Genomic DNA, 20,533 nt, shown 5'->3' with positions numbered 1-20,533 from the left:
CTCTCTCTCTCTCTCTCTCTCTCTCTCTCTCTCTCTCTCTCTCTCTCTCTCTCTCTCTCTCTCTCTCTCTCCACCTGAAGTAGGAGAGCGTAGCATCATGCATGCACAGATGTGCTCACAAAAACGCTATTTGCACATCCAGGATAGAAACCATGCACATGTGTGAACATAACTAAAACAAAAACAAAAGACAAAAAAAAAAAACAATCATTGGAAATGCACCATGCTGAGAACTGAAAACTTTCAAACACAAACACAATGTTTTGATTAAACGAGTGCAAAAGTATTTGATTATGGACAGATTTCACCCAGACAGCTGAGATGTTTACAGTCCAGTATAAGGCAGAACAGGCATCAGTTTTTTTAATGTTAAAAATAATAAAGACTATTATTCTGATTTTGCAGAGCTCAGACTGACTACAGTTTTGAAAATGGCAGATTATAAAAGTTTTAGATTTCAGTTACACTATGAAGAAACACTTTTAACTAAATGTTACTGAATTGTAACAGCGTGGTACACCCACATCTCCTTTTTGGGGCTTCCTGGGCTTTCTCTAAACATTTTTAAACACTTAGCACAAACATAGCACAAAAAAGTTAGGAAATTTGTGTTTGTTGATTGTTTCTTTCTAGGCAATAAATCTTATATTGTTGGAAAGCTTGTTTATTTCCCCTAAATGGTGCCACATTTGTTAGAAAAAGGCTTTTGCAGTTTGATCACCATAATTTTGCAGCAGCTGAACCGCCACAACATTCAAATATTGATTCAGAGATATCAAAAAACTACAAATGAACATGAAAAAAATGTTTCAACCCTGCAAGGATTGCCCAGGCAAGGATCATTTCATATTAATATATTATTGTACTATTATAGCTGTAATCCGATGACTTTTGTATATCTTCAATACTACTTGCGGATGAAAATCGGTGTGAAAAAATAACCATGAAGTAAACTCATATTCTATCATTTTAAATGGCAGCTGAGTTGAACATATCTTTGATGGGAATCTAATTGTTTTAGTCCTTGGTCTGTTGGGGCATGGATGTAAAGACGTGTGTCATTCATCTATTGGTCCAAAGAGTAATAACACATGACTAGCATTCTGGCTTGAATATTAAAGCTACGGAACATTATCACCTAGTGTTTGAATTGATAAAAGATGTACAAAGATGTCCATTAGTACGTACGTAACAAGGTCACCAAAAGCTTTGCAGTCAAAATGGACCGTTTATTGAGACAAGTTTAAAAAAAATATTTTAGTTAAAACTCTATAAAAAGTGCACTTTTCAGACTGAAGTGCTAACAAACATCCACTTAGGTATATGTGAGCTTTCACATAACTATAAATTATAGAGTACCTAAGGGTGCATTAGATATTTAAGCATATAATTGCTCCAAGCTTCATTATTATTTCAGCCATTGCCAATCACAGCCATTTACTGAGAGCCAAGATTTCAATTAGTCTGGTTCTAATCATGAGTAATTAAGCCAGCTGACCTTTACACCAGATCCCTCCTGTCAGGCAGTCAGTCACTGAAGCTGTGTCTTTACTGAGCCACAGGGGACTTTAGGGCACATGACTGAAACAACTGCATGTGTGTTTGAGAGCCTGTGTGAGTCTGTGCGAGTGCACACGTGTGTGCCTGACTGTGTGTACTTTGTAACTGACATTTAGACTGACAGTCTATCAGGGACTATTAGCTGCTCCCAGGTGGCCTCTTATTCATCCACAACACAATGACTCCTCAGAGGAACAGAAAGTGGCTAATCACTACATAAAGACCGACTGTCTTAGACCGAGAACACGCCTGTGCGTGTGTGTTTGTGTTAGTGCTCGAGTGGTTACGCTCCTGATAACGAAAGAGGCAAACCATGGGCGAGTTAAAACGTGCGGCAAGAGAGGCAGGAAAATCAAAAATAGATGCAAAGACACATGAAGAGGAGCACACACAGGCGAAAACACACAAGTTAATTATGCCTCCATGCACCCGTGTATTACAGAGAGACAGGCAAATACATGCACACCCGTACACGGATAAAGACGACCACATGAGACAGGAAAAAACCTCTAGATGGACAGAGCGGAATAGAACAGAAGATGCAAAGAGTGGTCTGATGTGAATAATTTAGGGGCTGCTGTGCAGAGGATCCGAGAGCACGTGAAGAGATGGAGAAATAAGGGAATATGCATAAAAAAAGAGAAAGACAGAACAAAATTAAGATTGAGAAACTTAAAAAAAACACGACAAAAAAGTGAAGCCCTCAGAGAAACACAAATGAAATTAAAAAAGTGATAAAACAACAGGCTCCATGCCCTTTTCTTTGTGAGTGTTTCCTGCAAAGACAGGTGATGTGATTATCCACAGCTGAGCAACTTCACTCTCCAAGACGCTCTTGAGTTTCGAACTACCGGTACTTAACGTTCTCCTAATGGACGCCACTAACACAAACATCACTTTCTGTAATAATGGACTCAAGCTAACAATAAATCATCTCCTGCAATGAATCCAGGTTCACAGTTACATATGCATTTATGCACGTTTATGTCTTTGGGTTGTTGAGATTATCAGGAAAAACAACACTATTTTAATCCTTCTGTGCGTGTGTGAAGACAATTACTGCAAATCATTTTATTTATAAAATTATTTATCAGTGAAGTTTGACCATGAAAGTGTTTACCTGACAAAATACAAAGAACAAAAATAAATAATAAAAAAATGCAAGTGAGATTGAAGGTAATGGAAATAAATATGTCTCCTCCTGCTGAAGCAAACACTGAGATTCATGAAAAGAGGAGCTAATAGCCCCTGATAGTCTGGCTCAGTGGTTCAGAAAGTACTGTGTAATAACAAGGCAGACTATATATGAAAACTGTTTTTGTATTTCCAAGGCACACCTTTAGAGATGTACATGATAAACAGAATTTATCTTCAATGGAAGGGATGTGGTACATAAAACACAATGAAACAAAATGATTAGGAAATACTTGGATTTTAGGTTTAATAAAAAAAATGCACAACAAAAAATGAGAAATCTAATAAACTTTTTTGTTGCTTCTTGTTTTTCATGAGCTGAACTGGAAAAAGAAGAGAACAGAAGAGGAAAGGCAAATCTGATGAAAAGACTAAGAAACAGATGGGACACAATAGGATCTGGACAGGTGAGAAAGAGGACAGTATCAGATATGAAGACAGGACTTGTATCTGATAAGTTCAAGAATAAACAGTGGAGATCATGTGGGTGTTATAGAAGTGTGGCTGTGTTCACGCTGACCTCGTAAGACACCGAGGCGGGTGGAGGCAGTGATCTCTCCTGCCGAGTTGGAGGCATGACATTCATAAACGGCTTCGTCTCTGGGAGTCCTGAGAGGCTGGATCCTCAGGACCGAACCGGACCCGTCATCAAACTCGATTACCTGGCAATGAGAGGGTTTGTTAAAGCAGATCATACTGTAGAAATTGTGCTCATCTTAAAAAAAAAGATTAGTAATTTGTTTTATTGGGCTTCAAAATTTCCTGCTACATTTGAAATATACAGCTAAAACGTCAGACTCAGATAAATGTTTCACTTTAGCTAAATAGCTTGCAGTTACATGACAAACCATTTTCTGAGTAAAAAGCTTTTAAGGTTCTTTTAGCAGTTCTTAGAACGCATTAAAACAGTTTCTGAGTAGCACGAGTCCTGCGCTCCTCTGAAAGAACCTTTTTGTGATAAATATGTAAAGCAATTATTCTTTTATATGTAATGACATTGGAGTTTCTAAAAATACTGCACGGTGCATTGCATAGGTTTATTAGGCACAAGTAACTGATCCTGACTCCAATATCTGGAAAGGTTTCCCAGTGACTGAAATCCAATAACCGTGAATCCCACAACTAGACTTGCCCAGCAGAGCCGGAGATGAAGAACGCACAGTAGCCTGAGCTCATATATTTTTGGATTAAAAATAAAACACCTCCTTGAGTGGTCAAATCACAGAGCAGGAAGACAAAAAGATGAACCTAAACCTGCAAGGAAACGCCACTTATTAAAGTGGGAAAGCATCCTGGGCTCAGGGTGAAAGCCACTGAGCAGGACCGAAGCTGATTCACCACCTCCATGAGGGAGGGGCTCGTGGTGTGGGGGGAAATAAATCAAAGGTTAGAGCCTACAGGAAACTAATAAAGCTGATCATATAAGAATCTTACAAACTGTAGCCCAGAGCATCATCGGACATAAAAAAACGTTCCAGCTGATTGCATCTCACACACTGAAGAAGGCACACTTTTAGCTTGAAATTGCTACAGAAATAACTGAACTAAAACTGAACACGGCTCTTCAATCCTCATTTACATTTTACCTGCTGTAAAAAATAGTAAAACCAGGGGGAAAAATATTTACAAACAGTTGATGCAAATATTAACCACTATTGATGGTTATTTTATGTGTTGACAGACTCAGTAAGTAGGGATTTACCAGGGTCACGGTTTGTAGATTTAGCTTGAATTTGGCGTCTGTTTTTTGAATTAACATTGTTGGGTCAATCTGCATTTTAGTTCAGCTCCTATTAAATGTGAAGCAGTTATGTTCTGTTTTGTGTATATTCAGCCCCACCTGGTCTCGACTTTATTGCTACACCTGCGTATGTTTCAGGTTGTAGCTCACGGCTGGCAAATAGTCAGTGAACGGCATTGGTGAGGGAGTTTCCAAAAAGTCGCATGACATTTTTAGTTTTATAGCAGAACCTTACAGTTTTGTCATTCGAATTTTGAACATGTTCAGAAAATTTATGAAGATAAGGTAAATCATAGACGTGGGGTCAGCTGCCAAGGTGTGCTCAAAGCAAAGCAAAGGTGGGCATGAAATGAGAATATGCGGGCAACAAAATATTGTGCGTGGCCTAGAATTACCTAATTTCCCACTGGGATCAATAAAGTATTTTTGAATTGAATTGAATTGAATTTGAATATTTACAGATAAAACTTTGATCATGGGTAACCCTGACAGCTGAGTGATCATGACAGTGAAAATGACTGATGTTAAAAGCAACAACCTGAATGTGGTCAGCTATGTTTGGAATAAGGTCTACTGAAAAAATTGTAACCCTCAAATATGTTTCAGTTTTCAGCTCTGATGTCAGACACATCGTCACTTTTTATTTTTTCTTTTGGCAGGTAAGCTGTGTTCTGCACACTAGTATCAGGGTGTCATACTGTACCTCAAATCTCTGGTTGCTGACTTTTTTGCCTTTTTTATTCCAAACAATCTTGGGTTGTGGATCCCCCGTGGCCTGGCACACAAAGGAGGCCACTCCCCCCTGCACTCCTGTCTGGTCCTCTGGGGTCCGGGTGAATCTGGGTGGTGCTGTGTGGAAATAAGAATTCAGAGGTAAAGGTATAGAAAAAACATCATACTTCTTGTGCATGTCTACATTTTAAACAATAAAATGAGTAATAGTTTTTTTGACAATAATATTTTTTGAGCTGGTGTTACACATCCCAGAGTATTTGTACACCTCCAGCATATCTCTGAGTTTAGCCATGCAGGTGGGTGGCATTGTATTAGTGTGTCGCTTCTTTCCCGTATGTGTGTGCTCACTCCATCGTGTTTTCTCTCTGTCCTGTATCACCAAAGAGGCTTAATATTTCTGTGCCATAAAGGGTTTATAAAGACTTACTTCTGACATGACCACTAAAGCCCCTCGTTTTGGGGACGCCAACAATATCATAACCTCAGCCTCTGCTGGATTGTGTCATCACAACATCAAAAAGATTCGACACGTCAGTCACGGCACGTCACCACCAGCTCGCCTAATGGCATTCCAGCCAAACCAGAAAATCCCTACTTAGGGGCTTACTGCCAGCCGCCCTGACAAAGGGAGAGAAATTGCTTTTTGCTGTTTTAAAAGGAGAGAGGGAGGAAAAGGAGAAAAGCAAAGCCGTTCAGAGCAGCAGCAAAACAGAGAAAGTATTGAAAGAGGGGGGCGGAAAGGAACAGAGCAGAGATGGAGATGGACAGAGGAGCAGAGGGTGAGACTGAGTGTGAACCAGATGCGTGGCTGAACGTCAAAACATTTAGCATTATTTGAGTACAATAAACTTCACATTTATGTGAACAGGAAAGTGTGAATGCTCCCCCTTTTTTGTTTGAAGTCATTTACATGGGACATTTTCTGGTGGTTCTAAATGACGTTTAAACCGAATTATATGGCTTCAGTCAGTTACTGAACAAACAATCAAACAAAAAAATTCATTGCAAAGTTTCTAAAATATAGAGTAAATGCTCGTACGCATTTTCAGAAAATGAATAAGTAGAAAATTAAAGATGTCATTTATGTTTTGGGACGTTGCTGTGATAAAACATTTTGATCACCTGCTGCTAAAGGCAAAGGTGGAGCCATGATTTTAGGTGCATGCGTGTCCGTGCGTGTTTGTCTAATTTTGATGTGGTAGTAGATGAGGGTCATGCTTGACACATACTTTGAGCTTAACATGTTACGGAGCCTGTAAAAGAGGTATGGGGGATTTCTTTTTAAATATTTTTTATGTTTCCAATGCAATTTTTGCATTATCTCTAATATTTTCATTGAATGAGACTTTTATTTTGAAATATTTGGTTACTAAAACAGGATGTGTCCCCACAAGTTGGGGAAATTGATGGTGATATTGCGTGACTACATAGTTAAAATATCTGTAAATTACTTATCACCTATCATGTTATGATGTTTTAGAGTATACTGCCTTTTCACCTATTTAGATTTATACTGCCTATTTGTGTTATGATGTACTGTCTGTCCTTTTTATTTATTTTTTATTTTACTTGTCTGCATATTTTTTAAATCATATAAAATATTTTGTATCACTTTGCTGCTGAAAAGTGCTATTTAAATAAAATTTACCTTACCTTTCACCTTACATATTGCTCCTACTGGTGAGCATGTGAATTTGTTCTTAAACTAGCAGGTACAACAGCAATAAACGACTTTTGCGAGGAAATGCAAAAAGTATTTTCAATTCAATTTCAATTCAATTCAAAAAATATTCATTTCATTAAAAATAACTATATACAATAAAAAAATACACAAATCAAGCCAAAGTATTGCGAGATAATGCAAAAAAAAAAAAAAAAATCCCTCCATGTCCATTTGTGGGGAATGAGATTGAAAAACATGCAAAATATTTTCAAAGAAATACACTCTTTAAATTATTATTTTTTATCCTAATATGATCTTAGGCTAAAATTTTGCCATGAAAACAAGTGGGCCACATGAATTCATTCAAGGAATGCAAGGTCTTTAAATTTTACTTGTGTTTTTGACATTTTCTGTCTCACTTTTCTGATTGCAAAGAAGAAAATCACAAACAAACGTTGAGGTTTTACGGTCTTCACATGCATGCCGTTACACTGTAAGGGTGTGTGATGCATGAGTGTGTGTACGCAACAGAGGAAGACAGAAAGGCTGAGGGGGAAATAAAGAATGAGGAGCGGGGGAATCTCTCTCCTAATCCTTTTACTAATCCCCCCCCCCCCCAACAAAACAAATGAAAGTGTAAAGCCAGCAGAGCCATGCTAACAGCCTCGCTCGATCTTTCAATTGCTTTTTTTTTAATCTCCCCCCATTTTCTTTATCTGTCCAGTTCCTTCATACATCTCCTGTTTTACTCTGTAAGGTTCTATCTGTCTTTCACTTTGCCTCTTTATCTCTATAACCCAGCTAATTCTTTGCTGCTAAATAACTTCTTCCTCCTCCTTTGCAGCTGCTCTCCTTGCTCCCTCTTTCCTCCTCCTCCTCCCTGTTCCCCCATCTCCTCCTTCCATCTCTGGGGTGTTACATAAGTCATCCTGTCACATTGGCTGACTTTACGGAGGGGGATGTGGGTGGAGAGAAGGGGGTTCAACCTCCACACTTCCCCTCTTCTCTTAAATATCTTTCCTCAGCCCTCCTGCTTTTCTTCTTCTTCATGATTCCCTCTCCCACATTTTCTTCCTTCTCTCCATCTCTTCTCCGAATTAATCCTCTTGGTTCTTCTTCTGCTTTTCTCATTTTTTTCTTCCTTTATTCCCTTTAGATGTCCTAACAGTTTGCTGTGATCATCAGAGATTTTTTGATTGCGCTGCTTTGGTAGGATTAAGAGCTGGCATTTGGGCCAAAGGACAGCAGGCTGAAGATAAAAAAAAACAAATATCAAATGTTTGTAGATGTTTAAAAGGAAATAAAAAAGCTGTAATTTCACAGCAAAAATACGAAAAGCCTAGCATTCATTAAAGAAATGTTTAATGTAAAAAAGTTTTAAACCAATAAAAAATTTTTGTAAAGAAATGACAGCTGTTTTGGAAATAACTCTCAGCTATACTCCACACTAAATTGCAGCTCAATATTTGTAAAATGGACTGAGTTGTAGCTATTTTTGTGTTGGCTAAGTTTGATTAGCTGTGATGGTAATGTGGAGAATGACTTCATAAATTAATTAGTCACAGATGTATTACTTTCAGAAAATGTTATTAAAATTCGTTCAGTGATTTATAAAATATTTTGAAAATAGAAAAACAGAGTTTACTTCTAACAGTTATTGGCAAATTTTGAAATAAAGATCTTTCACAATCTTTTAGTACTCATCATACACGTTAGGGAGTCTCACTGAATTTTAGGTCAGTATCTGTAAAAATGTTTCATTATCACCCACCTTTCGCCTTTAGGAGGAGAGCAATAATGAAACAGATGTTTTATTTTGGAGGGCAATTTGCAGCATTTGCAGCTTTATATTGCCTCAGAGCCTCCGACTTTTCCTTAAAGATGGTTTAAGTCTTAAGTGAGAAGCCAGAGGTCCACGGAGAGAGATTTAGGTGGAATTAAACAGTATCAGTCTTTTTCTTGGTACGTCTGCATGTGTGTGTGTGTGTGTGTGTGTGTGGAGGCGCCTTTGGAACGGAGGGTGGCCTACATAAACGTCATTATGATCTGATCTACTCAACAGATGGCAGGGATTACACAGTCAGCTCCCCATTGCAACACAACTTTCGAGTTAGCGTCGGAAGATGTGTGACCAACTATGTTCATATATTTCATGTACATAAAACAGGCAACAAGGCTCATGCATCTGAACAGCAACAGGCTTTCTGACTGCTACAAACAAGATACGTGGGTTCAGTCCTTTCTTATCACATCTGTAGCAAAAGTTTTTATACAAACTGCTGATGGACGAATTGCTGCACTAGAAAAGACAAGCAGCAAGACTAAAGCTAAGCTAATGGCTGGAGGAGACCACGGGGACATGCTGTTGCTGCCAGATGGTGTCTGAACCAAGAGGGACACTCAAGAGAAGTCAAGTTTGTAAGAACAGATGCTGGCACAAACCCTCAGGGAGAAGGATTTATGTAGACAATGTGTCAGGATTTGGGATATGATTCTCAGACAGTCAAGTTGTCTTTAGCAGAGGAATAAAAAAGGAACAAAAGAGAAGGCAGGTGTAGATCACGGAGGAAAAGACAGTTCTGTCCACGCTTCTCCAGATAGTTTTTAAAAAGTACTTTTTCTGCTGTGTTTGCACAATTCACTTTATCTTCATCCTGTTCCTGTCAAACTTTTCATCTGTTCAAATAATTAATAACTGAGAGAAAAATGTGAACAGCATAGGAAAAAAGGTTTTTGAGTATTTTTAGTCAAGCTAATAATATTATGTCTTTGTATTTTGATATGTCATTAACATAGATGTACTCATAAACTCTTGCTGTAGCCTGAGGTGTTAGTTTGAGCTGCCAAAAATCAACCCATCACTTTGTCAGAATTTGAAAAATGTCAAAATAACAAAGAAGACAGAAACTGGGACACTAGATTAAGTACACAAGATAAGCTTTTTTTTCCTTTAAAGAAATTAGAGCATTCCAACAAAGCAGTGGTTTCATCTTTAAATTGATTGACATTCAAGATGATTCGTTCAGACAGATTGACATGCAGTGGAAAATTATGATAATTGTCAACCTTTCAGATTAAATGTACATCATGAACATCCTCCATGACATCTTACATCCTGTAATCCTATGTGTTCCTGAATCTAATGTTTTTGTAGCTTTCTGGAGTTGACGTAGACTTCTGCTGAAAGTTTCAATGATACTGAACAGGAATATGGTGTGTGTTTTCATATTGGGTTATTCAGTCCGTAACAAGTAATTAGCAAGTCTGCTGAGTTACAAAACGAAATCCTTTTTTCTTATAGAATAGACGATTCACTAATTGAGAACAGAACCAGACCTTTCAGGCAAGCAGAGAAATGAGGCCAACAGCAGACTTAACATGACCATCACAGTGATCCCAGAGAGCGGGTGGGCAGCTGGCCAGAACCATAACTTAAAACACATTACCATCAAAACAACACATTTAGAAGAAGTTATCAGCTGCTCACATTGGTAATGACATTGGACTGCTGAGCCTAATAAAAACAGAGCTATCATCTCTGTGCAGAACACACACATTAATTAGAAAACATTTGGCAAAATGGGTTATTGCTGGATAAAAATTTAATTAAATCCAAACTAGTGGGCAAACTTTAGATGAAACTGAGACCTTATTCAGGTTTCACAAGGATTAAGCATTTATCTGTGCTGCAGATCAATAAACGAGTGATATCATTTCATTCAAAACACTCCTTTCGGACTTCTCACTTCTCTGTGAAATTTAAAATCCGTGGTTTTCTGACAAACTCCAGCTGATGTCACCATGTATCACCATGACATTAACACGAGGACGAAACACTGATGCAATGGCGAAGGATAAAATGTGCTTCCGTTGCCCGTAGTAATGCGTGTCCAATTAGAGCAACAATCAGCATAGCAGCCACAGGGTCCGGCTAGTGCCGAGTTAATCAGGGTTAATTTGCTAGGAACACAAGGGGAGGAATTAATCAAACCAGATCTTCTTTTATGCACAGGTCATTAGAAACACATGGGTGTTCCATTGGGAGCACAGCTTTAGTGGGTCAGAGCTGGCTTCCCATGAAGATGAACAGAGGCTTCTTCTCAGCGCTGGTCCTAGTGCATTAGTTACACACCGGTGCTCAGGCTACGGTCGAGCTAAGCTAACGCTATCCAGGCCTCTTTACAGGCGAGTGCACCTGCTAAGCTAATGCTAAGCTACGGTAATCACATTTCGTTACTTACAGTTGAGTGCACAACCATGCAATAGCTGCAGACAGCAACAGTTCTTTGGATGCAGAAACTGAGGAACTACAGCAGCAGAACTCATCAACGTTCCCTCTAATGGAATGTCCTCCTGCTCTTAGCTTAGCCTCCCACACAGTTTGAGTTTGTATGAATGAAACAGACACTGAGACAATTTAATGGGTCATAAACAATGATGTACTGTTAGTAAATTGACTGTGATTGTACCAGCTAATAGTTTTATGACCTAAATAAGAACTGTATCAATGCAAAAAGTCCTCTAAACTGTTTAATTAGTAAAACTTGAATAGAAAATATTTGTTTTGCATATGCATGATGTTTTTGTGTTTACCTAAGTGTTTTAGGTGTCCCATGTGATGCACAGCTGACAAAATGGTTACGCATTTAACAGCATAAACCTAAGACATTCACTTTTCCCTTTGCCTGATTGAACTCAAATGAACAAAGACAACCTGTGTTTTACTAATCAGGGGCAATTCTAGAATCTGACCACTGGGAGTGCTTAGTCCCCAGTAGGGAAGGCCTAGTCCAGGGGTCTGCAATCTGTGGCTCTTTGAAGCTTTGACCAAAGCTAACATCAGACTGAACACAACAGGCTAGCTTTAGCAGTTTTCCTATTGATTTGTTTACAAATATGTGATTGACATTAGAATTAAAGGAGTGAAACATTAGCTCAATAATCCAACTACCAGCCTTACAGGATAATCTTGCTCTAAAACCCATCAGTTTCTTTACTTAATCTGTAAGACAAGTTGCTGAGAAAAAATCTAGAGTTTATTAGATAAGTATTAGAAAAAAGGCAGTTTGTCACAGTTCAGTGTTTTAGTTCTTATTAAATTTGCCATAAACTTTTTTTGTTTGTTTACATGAATATCATATTTTCTTTTGTCCTAAAGTGTAAAATGAATAACAAATTTTACAATACACTGTATATTTTTAATTTTATGTGTCATCCCCCACTGGCCGGAAAAGCCCCCTTCAACAAACTCAGAGTGGCCCACGAGCCACTAGTTGATAATCAAAGTTAGGTTGTAACACATGTCACTGCTCCAGTGAACCAAGGGGCAGAAATCGCTCTTTTGATTGTAAAGGTTGCAGACCCCAGGCCTAGTCCAAGGCAAAATTTTATTTGTGTAGTTTCTTATATCTCACTATTTACCTACATTGCCATAGAAAAAAAAACCTGTTTTGTCCAATTAAAACCATTAACAACTATATACTGAATTTGAAACACAATCTCACATCATACCTGCCAACATCTGCTAATATCAGTGAGATACACATCCATGTTAACAAGCAGCTGTGGAGTGAAGCAGTCCACTCAAAACTGTGCATTTCCCAGTCATTTGAAGACCATTTTACTGAATTCATACCTAAAATCATTGTATTATCAAGTTAGGACACTGAAAACTAGTCTTTAACTTGAATTTAACTGAAAATCATACTTAGAATTTGAATTACCCTTGTTTTTTACCTGAACTAAAAAAAAAAAAAAAAAAGAAAAAAAAAAGAACACATCCATCTATGGAAATGTAGACAATATGGATCAGGATTTTGCTGTTTCAGTTGGACCTATACAAATCACCTTTTTATTCACAGGTAAAGAAATATAGTCTAATATGGGCTGGTAGGCTAAATAACTTTGTCTTTTCTAGCCACAATCTAATAAACATAGCCTAGCTCAACTTTTATGAAAAACACTAGCTAAAATTAAATAATAATAATAATCACTTCTTACCAATGGTCCAACCTTGCTAAAGCAATATGATCCTTGTCCATCGTGCTTATTAGTAACTTAAAATAACTATTAAAACTCCAGTAGTGGGCTAGGTCTATAATAGTTATGATAGTTTCTTTATTTTCAGGGGGTGCTGAGTTCAAAATAAACCAACAATATTGCATGCTGTGAAAATATGACTTAAAGCTTGCAAAATAAACTCACAACACATAATATATTGAAAATACCAAGACATAAGTGCTAAGCCAGAGTTAATAATGCATGTTTATCAATACATACAAATTATTGATAACTCATAATAAGCTAAATCGTTTTTGTTGTTGATTTGTCATCACAAGTTGTGACCAGTCAAATACGGGATGGCTCTAAATGTTTGAAGTCATCCTGCGTCTCCATAATGGCATAAACTGCAGACATGTTGACATTTTGTACTGAAGTTACTGCTTTGTCTTCACTATCTCTGAAGCAACATCACTCAATCAGTTACTGTGAGAAAACTACTATCTATTCAAAAAACCATCCCTGACTCTTCCATGATTCTCAGGTCAGAAATCTTTAATCGTCCCATCCTTATTTGGTAATCTCATCCCGGTGAATCCTCACACTCCCTCATCCATAAGCAACAAGACATGCACCTTACATAACTCTACATGCTAATCTCAGCCTTAATCTCATCTACACTAAGCACTTTACATGCTTTACTGCATGTACACATTAGACATGTTTAAACAAAGTTATACATGCACGGTCCAATAAACCAAAACTCTTGTAGAGGCTTGGACCTGTGCCATGACATGGTTTGCAATTTTAGCAAAAGCAAACATGTTAGAAGATACGGGACTCTTTTTGTGCCAAAAAGGATCTAGTTTTAATCAGGTTTTTTCCTGTTGCAATTTTGCATTGCGCCTTACAGAGAATATTACTTTATCCCAAATCAATGTTAAATTAATACCATATTCACACTATTTCCAATTTCTGCTAATTGAATTGTCTTATTTTTTATGTTTAATTGTTGTAATTTTATGTTATGCTTAAACAAGGCCTGTTTGTGAGCAACAAATCTTTTGTTAGTGTAATAAATATTTGTTCTCAATTACTGGCATTAGGCCATTCTTTTGCTTTGTTGTATTATATTGCATTAAATTTTAATGTGTTGAATCATCTTGCCTTGATTAAAGGCTGAAGTAAATCATGTTGTATTGTTTTTTTTTTTCTGGTAATTTATCTTTAATAAATCAAATCATTAGCAGTGTATTGTCAGAAATACATTTTTTATTGGCCACAGACCAGAGATTTACTGTCCTAGTCGACAATTACTCAGACATGCACACATCTGACTTTCAGTGGACATAAACAGCACCATGGTTTTCTGGCACTAAATGATCCCCATAATCATATTGTCACTGTACAAAATCAACTACATTTGTGACTCCGGACAGCCAAAAGGCCAAGAAAAAGCTGGTAATATGGCTGAACGCTGACAGGCCAATCAGTCACCACACAAGCAAGGTCTACGTTTCAAGTCACGCCTCATATGTCATGTACGAGAAGGTCACATTTTTAGTAAACAGAACCTGGAAATATGCTGCCTTTAAAGCACAGAGATGATGCAATGCAAGCTGAAGGTAAGGAGTTTCAGATTACCAACAGCCTCCTCAGGCGGAACCCTAAACCACTCTCGCCTAGTTTCAAAAAGTACAGTCTGCTTGCTAAAACACAGGGTTGCAATTCAGCAATACATCCCCCTCTGTAAGCCTTTTTTGCTGTGTTGCATTGCAAATACAAAGGGGGTTGTATTTCACTTAGAATTATTGTTACATGCAAGCTGAGCAGGGAAGGGCCTGGTGTTTTTTTTTTGGGCAAACAAGGGTCAGCGGAAAGAACCGTACTAATGCATTGTTCCCCATCACCCTGAATGACACGCCAAGAGATGCAGTTTCTTGCGATGTGTTTCTCGCTGCATACACGGAGCAGTGGCCTAGTTTGCAACAGGATCAGGGCATTACTCTTAATCCACCAGATACATGTCATGAGCATGCACGTGCAGAGGACCTCTCTGAGAAACAAATAAAGAAGGTGGGATGAGAGATGTGGAAAGCAACAGAAAAAAAGGAGAATTGGAAAAAAAATAAAGCTAAGCTGAGTGCATTGCTTGCATTGTTATGTTGCTGCTGCTTTTGTCAGAATGAACATATGGTGAAGTTATGCAGGATTTCCAGCTCTGCACACAGGAAGCTTCTTTATCTGATTGCACCTTCGTATCCTCAGTCCAGCAGTGTGTAATATGAGCAGATCAAGCGTGTGCATAAAAAAAAAAAAAAACTAAATTACAGCCTTTCTCCTTCCTTGTTTCGAATTCATTCAGAATTATAGTTTGAATGAAAATAAGGACAAGTGAAAGCAATTTTCTGAGTGCGCTCACTTTTTCAAAAACACACAGACGTGATGAGCAGCAAAGATGCAAGAGTCCTGACAGCCTCGGTTTCAGCTCTCAACATTCAAATCTCTGATTCCCCATTGTTGATATTAAAAGAGGCACTGAACGTTGTACACGCAGAGATAAAAGGAGCAAAGAACAGCCTGTGGAAGCCCCGTGTCCCTTCCATCTCTGCAGATTATATGGATATGCTGAGAAAAGGCAGGGAAAAGAGCAATGGAGAAAGTCACAACGAATGAGATGAGGGAGGGTGGGGGGGGGAGAGAGAAGAAAAATATAGACAGAGAAGACAGGCTGTGAATCCTTTGCTTGCTTTTCTCGCATCTGTGATGCTCTCCTAAATCTTAGTGAGGGAGCCTGGGAGCATCACGGTTTTGATGGATGACCGGGCTGTAAGTGGCTGACCCTGGAACTTATACATAGGACAAGAGGGCGGAGGGTTGAAAGCAAAACAAGATAGGTGTTTGTGTGTGTGTGTGTGTGTGTGTGTGTGTGTGTGTGTGTGTGTGTGTGTGNACTCCGTAGTTAGGTTTGTGCTGTGAAAAATGTACTTTGTATGCAAATTTCTCGGCTGTAATTTCTGCTGCGTAATCACAACATTTTCTTTGTAGAGATACCTACTGTTTAGACAGGGGACTGCAGCAAGAACTTGCTCAAACCAGTACTTTGATTTCTGAGGTTGATTAGCTGCTGTGGCCATACAACAATAAACAAACATAAAGTCACAGACATTTACAAGATCACTCACTAGCATTAAATACATTAGGTAACACTCTTTTATTAACCTTGACTGTAACACAGCATTTAAAAAAATTTCATCTCAATGATTCAACAGTTAGGGTTAAATATGTTTCTCTGTCATTTACAACAACTGTGGCAAAAAAACTAATAAATAAAAACTCCCAGAACCTTTTCTCTCATAGCAAAACAACAACTATAAACCTAACTGGAAATAGCAGGAAGGCAGAGTTGTTTGATGTGTCTGACTACTACTGTATATGTGTGTGTATGCGTGTGTGTGTGTGTGTGTGTGTGTGTGTGTGCTTTCGCTTGGCCCAGTGAAAGTGTGAGCTTTTAAAACATTCCAGCATGAAAATTGCTGCCTCAAGCCTACACTTGTGTGCCAGTTTGTGTGCTTTACAGGGTGGGGATGATATGTGATCAGCATCGCACAACTACAAACTGCGTCTTCCTTTGGGGTAAATGATCATCCTGTGTATGCTGCATCTTTATCAGCTTTATTCACAAGAGAAACTTTTGATCTAAATTCTTCAGGATACCACAGCATCATTACATATGTCAGAATCACTTCCGAGTGTTAAACAGCTCAGCAGGGCTCGACTGGCTGCATTCTTCTGGCTTTCACTAATCATTCATCAGCCCATCTTTTAATTTTCTTATACACTTTTTTCTTTATGTCACAACACAAAGAGATACTTTTGAACTGAAGATTAAAAAAAATCACAGCAGAAAACTAATAATGTATCAGCATTTCTTTCATGATTAGATGAATAACTTGAAAAGTTCTTTGAGTCTATGCTTCTTTCGGTGCACAGCAAGTCATCCCTCGTCATCTCTCCCTATTCCTGACATCATCCTCTGTGACATAATCTCTCAAGGCTCTCTTCCCCCTGCTTCCTCCTCTCGCTAAACATCATGATGCTATCTGCAAACATTTTAATCCATAGGAACCTTTGTCTGATCTCATCTGTTACCACTGCCTTTGAGAAGTCTGTCTAATTTGTGTCATGTGATAAATGAAGAAAAAACTCAAATTATTAACATGTTCATGTACTGCTTATTGCCAAACACAAAGAAGAGAGAGAGACCAAACTTGCAGTGATCGGAAAATAAGGGATTTTAACAGGATATTTGGCATCTTATGTGATTCTGTTATGATAAATTTTGAACCAAGGCAATTTTTAAACTCTCTTACCTCTAAAGTTATACAGGGTCTAAACGTTTATCTTTAGAATATACAATAGAATAGAACAACAGAATAAACTGTGACTGAGCACCAGATCCGATTGTGCTTTAATGACGGAGCAGTGATGCAAAAATCTTTAATTAATTTGAACTTTTACAAAGTCACCAATTTGTTTTCTTCCCTTCCTTTTGCAGAAACCTTCATGCCACTTTCAAGTATTGCGTTTTTCATTTTACTTACTTTTATTTAATTTTATAAATTGGTGACATTGCGTGACTTTGTAGGATCTTAGTTCAGTGTGTTGAGCATGTGTTGAACTACAGTGTTTCTAAACTCTGAATGCTGCCAGAATGAAGGCATCAATACTGAGAGTCTTAGTAATAACCAGGATAAGACTCTAAACTGACATGCTAATGTGCATGTGAACCTTCTTGAGAAAAGCTTTGGACGAGGACCGGTCCCTGGGATCAGAAACACATGGTATTAACAAAATCACACAAGCAGGAGGAAAATTATCTGATTTGCCATATGTGGCCCGTCTATCTGTGCCAAGTAATACTGCGATGGACAAAAACAGCTGGCCTCATATCAAAACTGCCAAACACACACTCTCACATATACAGAGAGAGCAGAGTGCTTTGTAAGACACAACCAGGCCATTTAAATCATGTATATGCACAGTCTGTGCATGTGTACTGTATGTGAATGTGTATGTGCATGTGTACTGTAAGTGTATATATTAGAGTGTGTGTGTATGTGTACATAATAGACAATAATTTTATTCCTGAGGCCTTAAATTTGTGCAAGAATGTTATAAAGATTAAAGCAATCATGTTTAATCATATGCAATGTCTTTTTTCAATAAATACAAGTAAAAAGAAATACATAAAATGAAACTATGAAAACAAAAAGTACAATTAAGTAAAATAAAGTACAGCAAACATTAAAACGTAATCAAGTGAATGTTTGATATGGTGATTCTTGTAGGTTTTAGAGGCTGACTGATTTGGGTTTTTCGGTGGCCAATTCTAATCCCGACTTTTAAAAGTCAGGGCAGCTGATGACCAAATTATGAAGCCAATCAGTTTGTTTGATTTTAGCTCATAATAATAGGTGTTGCATTCATTGACATTACAATCTACAAGGTTTCAGAAATGGAAAAACAAAAACAAACTTATGATTGCCAGTCAGTTTGCAATTTAGCCCTGAGGCCCACAGAATGTGCTCTTTACAGCTGATTAAAGACTCAATATGAATGTAGTTCCAAAAAGAGACTGTGCAATCCCTTTTGGAAAACAGAAACAAAACATTTGGTTAAATTACTTTTCATTCCAAGCATCACATCAGTGGAATTCTATATCTCAGTTTGTCAGGCAGTCCTCATCCAATCAGTCATTCAAATGCAGTGTGAGAAAAAAAAAAGGATTTCTGAGAACCAACACTGTCAGCATTAAGAAGACTTTTTCTGGTTTTGTCTTTTTGTTAGAAATGCTTATTGTATGTATTTGTTCATATTCCAGCTAGAGAAACAGAAGTACCCTTTAAATTGGTTGGTGACTTAATTTTTCTTCGAATATTTGCTCATCCCATCCCAGCAGCAGTTACAAGACTTTTTCCCTCTGTCCACCACTCATCCACTCTCCACTCTCCTTAAGCTTAAATAAATAAAAATAAAAATAATAATAGGCAGTTCATGACTTTTAGTTCTTATTTTTGCCTCAGGTTATAAAAGGTTTATGACTTGTGCATTTGGGCTCATTATGCCAGTCTAATTTAGAACTTATCAGGTGGATACATATTTGAACTTTGCACCACCTTTGCACGTTGTCGTGTTTGTGTGTTTCCGTGTGAAAGACACTAAGCAAGCAGGTACGTGAAAGCACTCACATTCAGCATCAGCGAGGAAGAGGAAGCTGAGTAGAAGCAGGCCTGGACTGGCAGGGAGCATCGTGGGATAAGTCGACACATGCATGCTGCATCCACCGTGAGCTCACTGCCTCACTGAACAACAGGATGATAGAAACAAGCCTTCACAACCTGAGGAGATAGGAGAAAAAAAAAAGAAAAACAATGATACAAAGTCCAAATTAAGACTTGCAGTTATTATATACTGTATGTGGTCCATCATCGCATACACCGCACAAACACACTGACAGATAAACACAGACTTAAAGTGTGTGAGTTCCCTTCAGGCCTCACACTCCACTTCTGCAGCTGCCTTTCCTCTCCTCGCTTCATTAGGACCATACCCTCTTTGCCGGAGGTGCGTTTGCGTGCGTGTTAGCGAGAGAGTTCACAAAGCAGCCGATGACTTTCAACTTACGGCAAACATTTAGCAGTAAAACATCAGTCTATTCTGAAGTTCACTTTTTAGCTCCCAAATGAGCAATGGCCTCAATTTTTTTTTCCTTTTCCTGCTTCCGTTTTTACTCGTTACACAATCTAGTAGTGGAGCAGGCTGTACTTCAGTATGGGATTTCTTCCAAATGTGCGTCAAAGCAGCATGATTTCAGATTGATGAAAAGAAGTGGGTGATGGCTTTAAGATGGAGGGGTGGAAGGACAGAGCAAGGGATTGATGGATGATGGGGGAGAGTAAAGAGGGAGGAGACTGACTGGTGTTATCTGCTGGCTTTGTTGGACAAAGTGTTGGATCAACATCCAGCTCAGTGTCTCTATCCTTTCATCCTTAGCTTGTTTCCTTCCTAGAACTGCACCTCTTCTTTTGGTACCACATTCCTTCTGCATTTACTCTCTCCTCAAATACATACGTTTATATTGTTTCTTAAACTCAACTTTGCTTTCATTTCAAACCACTTTAAAACACTTAAAGAAACATATTTTAATCTCATTTCCATTTTGAGACTCAGCCTTTTTTCCTCTCCCTTTGTTTGCCTATGCATCTCTCTGTCTTCAGATGAGCCTACAGTGCGAGTGTTTGGCCTTAAAAGAGACCGAATTCTATCAGAAATGTTGCAAAACAAACTAAAGAAAAATGTCAAATCCCGTAGCTGTCCAGAATCTGTTCATGTTGAATGAGAGACATAAAGTGAACAGAGTAGGAAGAGAAGGGACATGTTTGCTCCATGTAGATGAATGCAGGATAGCTTGTGCACAGCTTGATGCTTTGGCATGTGCATTCATGTGTTTGCATGTAAGTTAGAATCAATAGTCCAATATTAGTACTATAATTTAGTATAGATACTCATTTACATTAACACTGACACCAGCATTATCATATATCCTTCAACGTGCACTGGAAGAACTAATATATATA

The 20,533-nt window shown here is 38.1% G+C and overlaps 1 protein-coding gene across 17 annotated transcripts in view; it reads right to left on the bottom strand.

The window, feature by feature from the left end:
• Positions 1-20,533, bottom strand: part of LOC106532527 (receptor-type tyrosine-protein phosphatase delta) — an 80,618-nt gene that overhangs the window by 49,637 nt on the left and 10,448 nt on the right. For all 17 annotated transcript variants that reach the window (XM_014028598.1, XM_014028599.1, XM_014028596.1 and 14 more), the window contains exons 2-4: positions 19,145-19,294; positions 5,199-5,344; positions 3,275-3,416 (exon numbers count right to left, since the gene is read on the bottom strand). In XM_014028598.1, coding sequence (XP_013884052.1) covers positions 3,275-3,416; positions 5,199-5,344; positions 19,145-19,229 — 373 coding nt within the window. In that variant the 5' untranslated portion in view covers positions 19,230-19,294. The remainder of the gene's footprint in view (positions 1-3,274; positions 3,417-5,198; positions 5,345-19,144; positions 19,295-20,533) is intronic.

The sequence above is a fragment of the Austrofundulus limnaeus genome, unplaced genomic scaffold, assembly GCF_001266775.1.
Source record: "Austrofundulus limnaeus strain Quisiro unplaced genomic scaffold, Austrofundulus_limnaeus-1.0 Scaffold787, whole genome shotgun sequence".
Taxonomy (NCBI): Eukaryota; Metazoa; Chordata; class Actinopteri; order Cyprinodontiformes; family Rivulidae; genus Austrofundulus; species Austrofundulus limnaeus.
Note: the sequence above shows the minus strand (reverse complement) of the source record. Positions and strands in the feature narration are given on the sequence as shown.